Source organism: Larus michahellis, chromosome 2, assembly GCF_964199755.1.
Source record: "Larus michahellis chromosome 2, bLarMic1.1, whole genome shotgun sequence".
In the NCBI taxonomy this organism is placed as follows: Eukaryota; Metazoa; Chordata; class Aves; order Charadriiformes; family Laridae; genus Larus; species Larus michahellis.
The window spans coordinates 54,173,553-54,189,369 of NC_133897.1; the positions used below are offsets into that span (position 1 = coordinate 54,173,553).

General features: G+C 44.3%; 1 protein-coding gene across 4 annotated transcripts in view; it reads right to left on the reverse strand.

The window, feature by feature from the left end:
- Positions 1–13,684, reverse strand: part of BMPER (BMP binding endothelial regulator) — a 156,326-nt gene extending 142,642 nt beyond the window's left edge. For 2 of the 4 annotated variants that reach the window (XM_074575474.1, XM_074575470.1), the window contains exons 1-2: positions 10,361–10,685; positions 9,406–9,491 (exon numbers count right to left, since the gene is read on the reverse strand). In XM_074575474.1, coding sequence (XP_074431575.1) covers positions 9,406–9,491; positions 10,361–10,451 — 177 coding nt within the window. In that variant the 5' untranslated portion in view covers positions 10,452–10,685. Of the gene's footprint in view, positions 1–9,405; positions 9,492–10,360; positions 10,686–11,595; positions 11,693–13,211 lie in introns of those variants that run through there. The other 2 variants (XM_074575473.1, XM_074575472.1) reach the window with 2 other exon arrangements.
- Between the last annotated feature and the right edge of the window lie 2,133 nt (positions 13,685–15,817).

A 15,817-nucleotide genomic window follows, 5' to 3' on the forward strand; every position in this document is an offset into this window, starting at 1 on the left:
AGCCAATGCAATGCTCAGCACAGAGGAATTTAAAACCGAAAAGGAAGCATCTACACAATTGAGGAATTTGCACTAAATGTCCAATTTACAGGAGGTTTCAACACTGCAGGTTGGGTTTACGCATACGTAAGGCAGCGTCGCTACCGTGCGACTGACTGCCGGTGCGCTACGTGAAGTAGACCTGCCCCAAAGCAAAATGCAGTGTAACGATGCAAGCGCAGCTCTAAGGCAGTGTTAAAGACAACCTGATTCAATCTTTAACATTGAAGCTTTCTGAAAAGGTTTACTTAAAGCAGAGACTCAGAAAAACTGGTGCCTCAATTTGTCAGGGAAAACATCAGATCTTTTGCATCATTTTTCTAAATGGCATTTTATCACATTTCTATCCTTTGCGCTCACGAGAACAAATAGATCTCCGACTCTAATGCTATTTCATAGTACTGCCTTTTGCCACAAATACATAAAGCTTCCCTCTCTGAAAAATCTAAGATACAATACAGAAAAGGGAAACTACAGCCAGGAGGCTGATGTGTAGAACAGATGAGGAAACAAGTAAAGAGGACGCAACTCCCATATGATGCGTGAAGACATGTTATTTTTTCAGTCAGGTGGTGGCACACAGTCCTAGTTTAACAGCTCATTTTGGGCCACTATCTAGAGCAAGTGGATTCCAGACATTGGGGTAAAATGGAAAAAAAGGAGGGGAAAAAAAGGCGGAAACAGAAGGTATAAGAAATCCATGTCTCAGCACACAAGGACAGCTGCTGGGGATGACCAGGGATGAGGTCCACGCTGTACTTGGACCCAGAGCTCAGCACCTGAATCAGTAGGATGCAAAACGCTGCACGGAGCTCAACTGGACAAATGGTGAGACCAGGAATTTTTTAGCTGCCACTTAACGCATAAGATGAAGAGGCCTAGAGGCCTCAGAGGAAGTAATTACAGCAGTTATTAGGTACAACATGAGCAAGTACCAGTACGATAGTCATTTTAATAGTAGTATTACAGGTAAAAGCTTTTATACAATATTGTTTTTTCTTCACAATGGCCTTTTATTTGACCATAAGCTTAATATAAAAAGGTTGCATTTTCATTTGATTTTTTGGTTGTTGCTTAATATTTTTCTTCCCTCAAAAATGTCTATTAAAACATGATGGGGAAATAAACCCAGATATTTGGTGGGGGGAAAAAATATCTATTTTTATATAGCAGCACAAAGCAGAACAGCAGAAGTACTGACACTGTGAACCATTCACTTACAGGACCATAATTCTTAAAAAGACCGTTAACAAGTCAATGGAAGAAACTTGAAAGCTAATAAAAACTATATACAGGTAACCGTATGCTTTTAAAATGCCATTTTGATATTGGACCAGCTCTTTAATAATGTTTTTCTTATTGGCAATAAAAAAGTGCCTTAACTTAGACTGATCCATTTTGCACTTATTGTAGACGCATTCCAAAGACATTTGCAACTTGTATTACATTTTCCATTTAGTTTATGGCATTTTTGCACCCTTCATATTTTTCCACATATTATTTGTACATTTTAAAGATCTGTATTTGAGTTCTTGGATCGTTTCATTATGCCAAAGAGAATCTCATTTCCATACTTGATGGATTGGATCTTCATCATCGTTACAGTGACATATCATCAGCTCTCTTCCAGGAGCGTTCTGCCAAGACCTATAATCAGTTCAGCACTGTGTGCATATGTATGTTTGCTCAATGCAGCTGACTCTATGTTAGAAATGTGCAAGTAGTGAACTCTTCACTATCCCATGTGGCCTGAGAACAACATGAAATAGCTTCTTCAAGCCTGCAGATTTCCAGAAAGGCTTCATCATAAGCTGGGTCACATATGACGGCACATCATGTCTCCAAAAGAAATGTCACGATAAAGCACAGCGAGCTGAAGGCAAACATACCTGCACAGGGATGTGCCAGACACTGAGGCAGCTCTGAGATGTGAAGCAAAGTGCAGAAAATGGACTTCAAAAGGTCCACAGATGCCACAGAGAGCACCCAGCTATACAATCCATACTCATTCCTCAGAAGAAAAAATGAGATGAGATGTCGCACATGATACAGTACTTGTCCAGGATGGCCATATCTGTGTATGGCACTAAACTGACCTGAACATCGTCTCAACGCTGCGACTGGAAACTCAGAGGATCAAGCTAGACTAACCATCTTCTGCCATCAGTAGTTTGTGTTTCATTCTCAGACAGGCCAAAGTCTTGTCTTAACACAAAGGTGTTGCAAGAATTAAGAACGAATACAACTGAATCTACCCGAATCGTCTTTCAGGAGAGCCTACCAAAGCAATCACCTCCACATCAGGTAATTAACCAACTCAGGCTCTTGATTCAACTCACTACTCACTTGCAAAACCATCTTCATATATACACACACTGTTCTTTGGTCTCCGCGACAAAGCACATGTGGGACACCCAGCTGCACCAGACATGGAGCTTTGACTTGTTTTTGTTTTCAGGGTTTGTTTTTGGGGTGTGGGGTGTTGTTTTTTTCATTTAAGAGATGGCATACACATCTGTATCTTTTTTAAATTGGACAAAAACTAATAAAGCTTTCATCGTGTTGGGGCATGTTTGTGTTACAGGAACCCTTCAAACACCGATCAAAACAGCATTCTCTTTTCCAGTAATATGGGGGTGAAAACTACCAGTATACTACTGTATCTTAGGCCTTTTTGTCTCTCTGTCTGTTATTTTTGTGGGTGAAGAGAAAGCTGATTATATTATACAGTAATAAAGATCAAGACTATTGAAATTGAAAGAAGATGCAGTCTTGGTAGATTCTGTAGTTGATGTATGTAAACTATTGAAATTAAATTAAATAAAATAGGTATGAAAGAATTGTTTGATGATTTTTTTTTTTTTTTAATATGCACTACTCCACTAAAAGTCATCTGGGCCGCATTATACCTTGACGCAACAACAATTGAATCCTGATGTACTAAAACACTGCCATCTTCACTGAACATGTGTCAAACACTTGCTCTCAGGCTAGCTACGCGCTTTCAACTTATGTATTGTGCCACAGAAACCAGCTATGCTATAGGTGAAGAACCCCAGCAAATCTAGTAACTTTCTCGCTTTAGCCTGCAGTGAGGAGACGGGTCTTTTGTGGGGGGGACCAAGGGTAGAAGTTATTTCTTCCATTTTTTCGGTTTGCTTGAACTCAGTTTCACTACTCCGTCGGTTCAAGCTAGGTAGAACACTAGATCTTATAACAACGAATTCAACATAATTTTTTTATGAGCAAAGGTCAAATTCTGCATTGCACATTTGGATTTAAAAGCGGAAATTTAAACTACAGAATGATGTTTCATGCTGAATAAAGCTTATGCCAAGCAAAGCTCTGATTTCTAGTTTCCTGAGCTCCTGTCTCCAAACTTTTCTCAGGTTTCCAACACTTGGTTACACTTTCTGGCTCACATTTATTTCCTTCTGTTCTGGATTTAGGTGATAAAAGGTTGAGACATATGATTACCACTCCTCAGGTGCAGTTGGCAAGTTTGAGGCGCAGGCATGAGGGAAGGGGGGAGGAAAAAAGGTGGGGGAAATGGCACTGGTTTAGATGTGGTTTGTCAAGATCACTACTGGCTTTTATCAGCTGTTTCTTGACACAACTCACTTTGTTCTAAAGTATTTTTGAAAAATAAAAAAAAAAAAAAAAGAGACCTTTTCTCCCCACAAAGAACACACTGCAAATAAACCCCTTCGTTCTCTTGAAAAAAATAAAAATAAAAAAAAACCTCTTGCAATGCGAAGGCCACTGTGAGCTGAGGTACACTTATCTATTTCCTTGCCGTTCCTGCCTTCTCACCTGTCCCTGTCAGCTGGCATTTTTGGTACATTCTTTTTTAAAACTACATCCACCACTGGCCAGTGGACAGGTTATTCTTGGATCTCTCCTTGCTTCTGGCAAGGTGCTCAGGGTCCATGCAGATGACGATAAATGAGCATGAAATGACATGGCTCTCCTCACCACCACTGGCACCACCATCTGTCATCGCTGCCACTGCTGGGCTCATCTCACCTTCAAAAAACTCAGCACTCAGAAGTTTAATTCAGGCTAAGTTAATTCTGCGGGGTTTTTACATTCTCGTCCTATACTTATGCACAGGTTCTCGTTTCACCTATTTCCGACGGACTGCAGCATTTTTATGTCTTTTCCACGCATATGTTGAGGTATATATTTCGTGAAAGCAAAGACCATAATATCAGGTGTGAGTCTACTTCTATTTTGAGTTTTAGATACCTTCCAGCCAAAAATCTGTACCAACAAAAACTCTGCTGCACTTGATCATCTACCGTACTTGTACCAGAGTTGAACTTAAATATTCCATGCCTATTTTATATGCTGACCACCATACAAAAGAAATCTAATCAAAAGTTCCCCAATATTCTGTTAACAGCATTTTCCCCCTAACATGTCAAGTCCTTAATACACAGAAAGCCCAAAACTTAGCAAAATGTGGTAAGTTTTCACATTTATGAAGTTTTGTTTCTACTAACAGAACTTCACTCATGCCTCCACTACCCTCAGCCTAAAGCTTTCACATCTGAAACATAAAGACCTGACCCTGTCATTCATGACGTATTTGTGTTCCCCAAGCTGCACAAGGGGTGTGAAATGCTCCTATGGATTGAAATAAACTTGTTTTCCCAAAGATGTGTGAGAATATTTTTAGAAGGGAATTTTTGCATTAGGTAGTGTAGTTATAATCACTTGCAGTCTTAAAGCATTTAATAACAGGAATAAAAAAATCCATTTCTCAAACAGAATCAATACAATTCCATTATGAATACCATCAAGATTATATATTTTACCTATAATCATGATGCCAATTCAGACAAGTTCTTTAAAACCCACACTTTTTTTCAGTCCACCTCATTACCCACGCTTTCGCTTTGATTTTCAGAAAACAGCAGGAGATGATATTTTCTTACTATTGAGCACTAAGCATAAAATAATTTCACAGCTATACGTTCTCTAACATCTTCTGTTGCGCTGTCAGGGTCCACATCATTATCTGAAATAAGAGCTTCCCTTTTTTTGGCAATATTTTTTCTTCACAGGAGTTGGTTTACTTAGTCATTGGTACTGCCTGTGACATCCAGCGTTTCCTTTCACTGACACCGCATTTGCTGCAGCTTAGAGCATTCTTCCATCCCTTCCATCAGAGAAGTCTTTAGCCATATGGTTGCAACGGCCCAGTCAACCATGGCACACTACACTGGCACTTCACAAGTAGGCCTACCTGCACTTTTTACGTGACCTAGCTTCAGAACAACAATTTTCCAGGGCAACTTCTGTACTTCTGTTTTACCCATTAGCTCTAAGTACTTAAGGATGCCACTGCTTTCTCCAGTTTCTGTGTTTAACAGCATATAAAGTGAACGCATGAGAAAGCAGGTACCTTCAGTTGCCTTCAGCCTGCTTTGTGCTATTCCAGTTTCTCAAACCCTATGGAAAGCCAGGTGGCATGGTTGCTTCCCAGGGAACCGAGCGTATCTCCTCGGAGATGCAGAACCACAGGCGTTCAAAGTGGAAGTGGGCAGAAGACCAAAGCACACCAGCCTCTAACGGCATTTTGCAGATAGCAACAGCAAGTCAGAAATCATAGTTCTCAAAACCTCTGGATCGGGCAGTCAGCTTGCATTTGCCTTTGCCCATCCATGCCTCAGAACAAGCTCAGGAGAGCAGACACACCACAAACCTGGCATCTGTGCAGCCTGTCCATCGTCAGAGAGAGACAAGAAAAAAACGAGAACGACTGTGTTCATACTGCGACTATACCACCCACGTCCAACTTGTAAAGTAAAAGTGCATGAAGTGAGAAGGGATGGCTTTGTAGTCAAACCATTAGACCAGGAGTTAGGAGACCTGAGCTTTCATCACAGTCCTACAAGAAATTCCTTGTGGATAAACCACAGTCTTTCTTTGACTTTGATGTTTTTCTCTGAAAAAAAAAAAATTAAAATGGCCACTTCTTGCAGACAGATGTAATTAATGACCAGTTCTTTGGAGATCAAATTCATCTATGTTTATTAAGTGCTCAGAGATGATTAGTTGGACAGCAATATACCATTGCTAAAGTGGTGTAACTCTAAAAGCTCACATTGAAACTATTGTCTTACAGATGTTAAAAATGACCACTTTTATGGGCATCATTAAGACCATAAAGTAGAGGCTTATAAATTACAAATTAGTGGACTCTAGATTTTAGCTGTTCAGCTGGTAGTTCTTGCATACAGAGCTACAGTGTACATTTACACACACACATACACACTTCTTAGTCTTACCTTTTTCCTTATATTAAGGGCATCGGTGCCGTTCCGTGCACTCCACCACATTTCATTTCAACAAGTAGGGAAGTCCAAAACAGAGTTATCTCATGGTGGGTGCACTGCCTTTTTATTAGAAAAGCATTACCTATACTTTAGAAGAGAATGATTTACTGTGTACTATATATGAAATCTCCATCACGTCCCCCAGTCTGAATTCCCATATCACCACAACTTCTCTTTCCACATGTTACAGCAGATGCTCAAGAATGAACTCATCTTGTCTGGTAGCTAGACTTGGCTGTCTCTAGGAGATCCCCACCAGTGTCCCTTTTGTATTCAAGATTCAGGGGTTGCGTTACCAATAACTGTAAAACAAGAGCTAGAAGCTTTATTAAAGCAGCGCCCCCAGAAGCCAGTCTCTGCTCTATCTGCTTTGGTCCTGTTCATGTCCCTATCATGAAAATCAGTCCGCCCTGTCTCCGCTAACCAAGGAGAAAAGACAACTTTTGGTTTTGGTCTTCCAACCAAGACTTCTCAGTGGTGTATGAGGAACTACATTTGTAATTGCTCTCTGCAGTCTTTGATGGATTATTGCAACTTACTCATAACTTAAGAGTTTCCAGTTTTTACCACATTTGCTCTTAGAGTACTACACCTTTTCTTTGCCCTCCCAGATGATTTAGCCTGTTAAGAGAAAGCTGGAGACTGCTTTGCTTTTGCTGCCTGACTCTTTCTCCCTTGCTAGGATGCATCCCCGTGCTCCGCAGGACACAACCTGCAGAGTCTGTTCTGTCAAACACTTGATGGTTTGGTTCCAGCATTTCAGTTCTGTCTCCTTTCATTTGTGAGATGGGAAAGTCCTGGGAGGGAGTTATTTAGATATTCCTCCTCTTCCCGGAGCAGTTCAGATTTCCGTAACTTGTCCAGTTATTTATGGCAGCTTGCAGTCATGGAAATGTATCACCGCTAGGGGAGACCTGCCATAATCCAAACCAATATTTCAGCTACTCGCTCCACCGGTGTTTTTAACACAAGTGCCCTCTGTTGAATTTTCTGTCCTCTCCTGGACAGCAATTGCTTCCTTCCTGGAAGAGCTGATTAAGCTCTCTTTTTAGTTCCTCACTTCTTACGATATGAACATCCATCAGGTTTGCCCTTGAAGAGCATGATCAGTCTTCCAGAGAAAGTTCCTCACTGAATTGCAATTAAACAATCAATATTTCTAGTTGGATGTAAGGAAACCTGGTTCTCTCTTCCCTCCTGGTCACAAATCACCACATCGCTTCTTTTGTTTCTGCTCTCCCCAGACCTCTTAAAATTGGATCTTTTCCCTTGTGACAGGCCTGAACAAAGATTTCAGCAACCGGCTGTCCAATAAGTCATTGCTTTGGATGCTGCACAGTGTTAAAGTCAGTATCTCCAGACTGTTTTCCTTCTCCTCTACCAGGTTTCCCAGCTTCCAACTCAAGAAACAGAGATCGCATTTATCCTTTGGCAGAAATAAAACAGCGTATCCGGTGCAAGCAACAGCAGTAACTCGCTAGGCTTCCTTACTCTTAATAAAACATAGCGTCCTCCTTGCATAGGAGGAAGCCAGATGCCCTCAGCTGCCGTTTCACTAAAGTATGCCCTACAAACCGCATAGATTTAGACTTCTTACATCCAATGTTTTTTGCAGTTCTTCATGTTCGTGCACTAAAAGGGTGCTCATTGATCTAATAAAGCCAAGGTCTAGAGAGATCTATAAATACAAGTATTTTACCCTGATGCATTATTGCCCTGATGCCCAAGACTGAACTTCTGCTCCTTCACAGATAAATTGCTTCCTCGCTGGTTAACACCAGCTTCCATTAGCAGGAGTGGTGGCAGACATATTTGGGAAGGTGATCCATGATAAAACACAGCTTCGTGTCTTTTTTTGTTTTCCCTTTGATTTCTTTACTCACCACATCCCATGCTCCTCCTTTCCCCATCCCCTTCTACTCAGAAGAATCAATAACTTATTCTTTATCACTGTTAGCTGAAAAGTTATCACTGAGTCTCACTTAAAATCTATTGAACTCAGTGTAGCGATATACATCAACTTCAGGGGGCTCAAGATCAGGGTCCTACAGTTGCCAAAATCGCCTTCTAAAAGGCAGTCTGAAACAATTGTTTAAGTCTTCTATAGACTTACAATAATGCTGGCTAATGCTAATAATATTAATAGCAATAATAGAAGGGGGGAGAGAGTGTCTTGATATTTCAGTCCTAAAGTAAAACACATTCTGTACATCCAGCTACTCTGTAACTTCCAAAATGTAAAACATAGTGCTTTCTGGTCTATACTTTTCTTTGCATTCCACAGCAAATTAAGGTTTATGGCTTATTTTATATTATATTTAATTGTACAAAGTTTTATTTAGAACAACTGTTTTTCAATACCTCCTAAAGCCTTGGCTTCTCCATCTGAATCACTCCCAAAAATGCTTAACTCCAAAGCAGAGTTACAAGGAAAGGGAACGTTTCTCCCCAAAATGCGTATCAGCTAGCGACATTATTAACCATGGAATTCCCAACACAGCAGGCAGTGTCATCCTTAGAACAAAGCGCTCTGACGGAAGTATCACTTGGGCTCTCGCTGCCGTCTTATTACAGCGTGTGTCGTCATGTTGGCAGCCTTCACCTTGCACCCTCGGGCAGCTCCTCAGCCACCGGCGTGTGAAACCAAGCACGTGGGAGCTCGAAGCAGCAGCATTTCCAAACCTTACCTCTCACCCTCTTTGCTGAGCTACACGCAAAGACTTTCGCGTGCACCCCCGACTTTGTGAAAAACCGTCCTCCCTCCGCGTTCACATGGCAGACGCGGCCTCACAATGTCATATTAAAGTCATGTACAACTTTGTGCCCGAGAGTTTTAAAGTCAAAGAAATGATTGCCAAATCATGGATTGGATTACTTTCCATTAGCTCAGCTCTGAGATAACCTTGTGTTACATAAAGGCGACAGAGGCACCCAAGATTTGATTATGTGAAATATTCCCCTCTCTGCGCAGTTACTTTTAGTACAGGCTTGAATGTTCTTACTATCTGAAATCCAAACTTACCAGGCAAACACACATTATACAAGGGTTGTCTGTGATAAATGGTATCTGCAGAATTTCCCCTTCATTTTCACATTTTGCAACGGATCCTGAAATAGAAATAAAAATTTTAAAATACTGACATATTTCAATTCCTCCAGCTGGTTTTGGAAACTCCTTGTCACATTCACGTTTAACCCTTGCTCCATTCTTAGACTTCGATTTTAAAATTTGCCTTAATTTGCCCGTTTTAAGCAAGCAAGGATGGTTCAAGATTCCAAAGGGAACTGGGAAATGACTGGCCTTTTATTGCCGCACAAACCTAGACTTTCTTTGTGCCCCAGTTATAGCAAAGAAGGACGCTTTTTCTCTTCTCAGATGACGTGTGGAGAATAATGAGTACTCCATGCAAAGCAGGATACTTCTATAACGATAGATCCAGAGCTCACTGAAATCAGCAGAAAGCTGTCCATTAGACCCCGAGGACCTGGACCAGGAGTACAGCGCGAGCCCTAAACCAAGCATCCTTTTAATGCACGACAGCCAATTGGCAAATGAGTCAAAATTAGCAGGCTGACTGTCAAACGGAATCAAATTAGAAACCCCTTTATGGCCCTCGCGCCGATTAAGCCGGTATTGTGTCATGTTGGAATCACTTCTCGAAATCTAATGGCTCCTCGCTTGCGCTAGAAATTGATTCCACCGCTTCCCTCCATAGCCCAGAAAGCAGGAAAGTACAACCCTCGAGGGTAAGGGACGGGGGGGGGGGGGGAAGGGGGGAAAAGAGAAAATAAATAAAAGGGGGGGTGGGGGTGTGAAGCATGTTTCCTGTGTTCACCTGCCCCAAACCACGCGGTTACACCTTGTCTGTCCGCCCTTCCCACGCCGCGCCAGGCAGCCCCCGCTCCCGACGGCGGGTCCCGGCGGCAGGTGGGCACCGCTCAGCCTGCGCGCCCGCGGCCGCTCCGCGCCCCCTTACCTGTCAGCAGGGAGGAGGCCAGCGCCCCGGGGAGGCAGAGGGCGCCCAGGAGGACGGCGGTGGCCGGCCAGCCCCCGCCCCGCCGGGGCATCGTCCCGGGGGGGTGCCGCTGCCCGCCGGCTACGGGGCAGCGTCCGGGACGCGCCGTCGGGTCCGGCCGCCCCCGGCACGCCCGCCCCAGCACCGACCCCCGGTGGCGGGCAGCAACGAGTCGGGGTGGGGGGGTGGGTGGGAAGCAGGACGGGAGATAGTGTCCCGCCGGGGAGTCCCACCCCACGGCGGCACCGGGGGAGGGGACTGTGGGTGAGGGGAAGGCAGCTGTCAGCGCCTGCCCCTCGGCCCCGCACCCCCTCTTTCCATCACCCCCCTTCCCCTGCCCGCATCCCTTCTTATACCTTCCCTCTCCCCATAGTCCCTCCTCCGGCACCCCCCGGCCCCCATGCCTCCCTCCCCCCACGGCGCACACACGCACAGACAGGCTGCCAGCCCCAGACCCCGTTTCCCTGCCGGGAGATGCCCGGCCACTCCCTCCCCCGGCCCCGCCGAGCGCCGCCCGGACCGGCCGCCGCGTCGGGGGGCTGCGCCCGCGGCCGCCCGGGCGGGAGGGGAAGAGTTGGGGGGGGGGGGGGGGCGGTGTAAGGGAGAGGATCGAGGAGAAGAGGAGGCGAGAAGACGAGGAAAAGGTAACAGAGGAAGGAGTAGAAGGGGAGGAAACGTGGATCCTCGGACAGGTCCCGGTGCGGCGCAAAGCCCGGTACCTGGGCAGCGAGCGGCGGCTGCCTCCGGCCGGCTCGTCCCCGGCCCCGCAGCCCGGCTTGTGGCGGTGCCGTTCGCGCTTGCGGGCAGGTTTTACCGGCCGCCGGCGAGCAGGGAGAGGGAAGGAGGGAAGCGCGGGAGGGGGGGGGAGGGATAACGGTGGCTGCCCCCGCGGGTAGCGCGGCGGCGGGGCTCCGCTCCCCCGGCTGCCCGCCCGGCCCGGGCCGCCGGCATCCCCTCCCGCCTCCCCTCCGTCCCCTGTGCTGCCCCCTCTCTCACGGCAGCCGCAGCACAAACTCCCGCAAGCCGGAGCCGGCCGCTTCCCGGGGCCGCTGACCCCCGAAGGGGCTTTCTCCGGCCTTTCCCCGCCCAGCCCCGGGGATCCCTCTCCCCGTCGGGGCTCGGCGGGGTTTGGGCGGGGGCTGGGGAGCCGCGGGGTGACAGACACGGCTGCCGCGCTCTCCCTCCCCGAGCCTGACCTGCCGTGCGGGTCCCTCCGTCCATCGCTCCCCGGCGGGCTGCTGCCTTTGCAGCTCCTACTTGACACTTGCCGTTTGCAGGTCCAGGCTTTGCTATCCTCGGTATAAACACAGGCAATGTTAGCTCTAGACATCACCGAAACCGAGCCTTTGCGCACAGAAATACACGTACGTTCCGGAGGGGGTGACACTTCTGGCGTGTGGCAGGAGGTCTTTCTGTGACAGATCTTCCCCAGCCTGTTCTACAAATCGTTTTCCTTCAAAATGCGATGTCTCGTTTGGGGAAATGAACGCGCTCTGAAATAAACTAGTCTGACGACAAGCTGAAAAACGTTTTCAGATTTATACACATTCTTATTTTCTTTCTTTGGGGGGGTGGATGTGAGCTGCTATTTCAAATAGCTTACAGTAGTAGCAAATCAGGTGCATGGCAGGCTGGTATGTACGGGATTACCTTAAATACATTTCACTTCCCAGTAAGATGCAAGACAATTAGATTTGCATGTTCGTTTTAAGAATAAAACCCCAAAGCCAAGACCTCTGAAAGCCTGCATCTTTGTTCTAAGATGTAAGGTAGGTACACCTCATTTCCCACAGGATTTGTCATCTACCTTTAGGTTAGGAAGCAGAAGTCCTAAACCAGCCAAAAATTCCACCTGTGTTAAGGACTATGGAAAACTGATACTGTTAAACTTGTAGACATCACTAGCAAAACCCCTCTCTATAAGAAAAGAAAGTCTACTTTTTTCTTATCTCCCAGGCTCAATATGTAGAGGTTGAAGCTGCATAGGCAAATACTATAGCTTAGGTGCCATTAAAAGGGTTTTATATTCTCCTAAAAATACAAATGGCATACAAAATGAGCTCCACATTGTGTAGAATACATAACAAACTCAGTACATAAATATAATGCGTGTAACCTGGATATATTTTTTTTCTGGGAAACGTTGTCTTAAACACAGATGAGCCTGTAGAGGTATGTATTATTACACACTACTCCAGAAGAGATTTTTTCACATGTCCGAATGTTTTTTCCATTGGAAAGATGTACTGAATCTTTTGGCAAACTGGCTTTTTCTTACTTCTCTATCTGTAATCAGTGGCTACGTTTCTCTTTCCTAATTTCAGTGCAGCCACAGCCCTTCTAAAGCAACAGCCATAGAAAAAAAAAACAACTACCCTAATAATTTCTCAAGTGACAACTACCGCAGGAGAGTACTTATATCATTGCGTGCATCAAATCTTCTCTTCATGATGGTCTAAAATTCATTAAATATTAATGTCACCCGGTGTGAGAAACATACAAATCACAATGAAGGCATCAAATAACAATTCAGGCATCCAAATAACAGCGGGAAACTTGCTAAAATACGCTGAAAATGGAAAAAAGTTTCGTCTCCTTTGTAACATGAAGACAAGAGGCGACAGCAACTGAACTTCACACTCAATCCCTGCCGTAACTCATTCAGTTAACCAGAATACATAATGAAATCATACCTAAGGCAGGGCAGTTGCAGAGCAATACACACAGATTCATTACACAGTTTTACCTTTTCCGTGGAAAAAAAAAAAAAAAAAAGTGTGATCATCACTTTCTGATTAGGCCTAAAACTTACCTCTGAAACAACATCTGCAGCATGAAAATATTGTCCGTGGGGTGAGCTCACTTGGTCCGTGCCTCTTTTGTGGTAGCACCAGTGTTGGGGTGAGGAATTTGTCTGTCTTCCTTGCTCGAAACACCTACTGAAATGGGACTCTAAGCCTCCCCGTACCATGCCTACACCAGGCTTCACAGGCACTAGAAGAGCCTGCTGAGGGTTGGGGTTGTCTCCGAGTCTCCCAGTGCCCTGGTTCCCTATCTCCACTCTCATCAGGGAAGAAGGGAGATGCTCGTCGTTAGCAGCAACCCCTGTCTCCTCCTGATACTGATAATGGTGACATGTCATGAAGGAAGATCACTCGCTCATTTACATCTCTCATGAAGTAAAACCCAGGCTGTGAGGGAAACATGCCATCTTAATTCTCCCACCTTAGTTTCACCCATTCAGTGCTACAGGTATGGTATTTGTCTCAGCTTTTTACCTCTCCCTCACCCTGTGTTCCAAGTCTACCCTATCAGAGGTCAGCGTCCTTTCTGGTTGTAATACCACATTAAATACAGTTTCAAGACTATTTTTTTTTCTACCCTTTTGCATCTCTGTTTGAAGAAGTGCTTATTTTTCCAAGCAACATTCAAAGCTGTGGTAATTTTAGCAAAATCAGAGGGTCACACCGAAAACCGTGCCCTGCTATCGGATATGCACAGAAGCTTTGTTACATGCCAGCAGTTAAGACAGAAGTCATGTCATCAAAAACCTTACCTCTTTTGTATAAGCATTACATGGTATCAGTTGTTATCGAAAGGATACGTTTGTTAGTTCTGTTTATTGCTCGTCCTGGGCTCATCCAGCTTGACAGAGCGGTAGCTGTTCACAAATACAACTTTATATGTAATTCAGCTGCTTTTCCAGCTATACTTTCCCAGCGGTCAGCTATAAAACAATGTCAGCCATTAGCTGGTCATAACAAAGGTTCAATGTAGCACCCATCTAAAAAGAAAAAAAAAGCTTTACGGTTAACAATAGTAACAGTGAAGAAGATGGCAGTGAGCACATTCACATCTATCTTCATGATTATTGGGTTTACTGGCAAGTCAAAATTGCTAGAAAGCCCATTCCTTCATGGGCCAGAGAATTCTTCCAGAAGTGGAAGACGGCATTGAATCACTAGAATTCACATGTATTTTCTTTTGTTTAGGAAATTCACTCTTCTAGGTCATGGGCATAAGCCTTCCTAAGGGTCCCTTACCACGCAAGAAAGCGTGCAATAAACATGCTCCATAGGAACGCGTCTACGTCGGAACTTGGAGTGTCCCTGCTTTTGTTACTTTTATGTTGCTACGCATTACTTTAACACAGTTTCTTTGTGTTTATGAGATGCGTCAAAATAAAAAAATGTCTCTGATAAACAGTTTTGAAGGCTACGTAAATGGTCACAACTCACTGCTTCCAGTTCTGTTTCGCTAAATGACTATGCAGTCACAAGACACTGAAGGTCGTTTGCATATCAGATTGAATTTACACATTTCTATTGTTATTAACATTTTACTAAAGTTAAAGAATTCCCAATCCAGTAACTTAGATAATGAAAAAGAAGGTCACACGCACCTGCTGTAGTTGGAGGTATGGGCCTGATAAGCGTCAACCCTGCAAATTCTTGCAGAGACCTGGAATTTGGGAAAGTATTTTATTATCATTGTGCATCAGCACACAGCAATTGGGATTAGTAGTAACTCATAGGATCATGATGGAGACATCGCACGTTCATGCAGGAGAGCAGATGGGAGTTACTCTACTGCTCATCCTTCAGTGGCTGATCATAGAATCATAGAATGTGTTGGGTTGGAAGGGACCTTTAAAGGTCATCCAGTCCAACCTCCCTGCAGTAAGCAGGGACATCTTCAACTAGATCAGGTTGCTCAGAGCCTCATCCAGCCTGGCCTTGAAGGTCTCCAGGGATGGGGCCTCCACCACCTCTCTGGGCAACCTGTTCCAGTGTCTCACTGGCCTCGTTGTAAAGAACTTCTTCCTAATGTCTAATCTAAACCTATCCTGCTCTAGTCTAAAACCATTGCCCCTCGTCCTATCTTTGCAGATACTTCGCATACTGAGCTGGGCTGCTGCCTTTCAAATGCTTATGCACGTTCATTCATTCCTGTTCTTAATCGTGTTTTAAACTTAAGAGTATCTACCAGTGTGAACAAACAGTACTTGTAACATGGACTCTTCTCCTCCAAGAGATAATGTCAATAAACCTCAAGACTGGCCTGAGCGTGTCAAAAGAGGTGCTCCTGACAAAGCTCCCCTACTGCAAAATATTCAGAAAGCCAAATGGATGTAAATGAGGTCTGGAGACCACACTAAAAGATTTTAAAACTGTAACACGATTAAAAATGGCATATGGTTAAAGTCCTTAAATAAAAGGAAAGTACAAGAAAGTATCTAAAAGTTTCAGTGAGACTTACTTGAATAAATGTTTATACATTTTATCAAACAACTCATCATTTTGACAGTTTTCCATAAACCCCTGGAACATGCAAAGCATTTAATTTATTTGTGGCAAGATAAAGATAATGAGTAACATTTTAAAAGTTTATTAACATAGAATGTCCTGGCACAGTCAA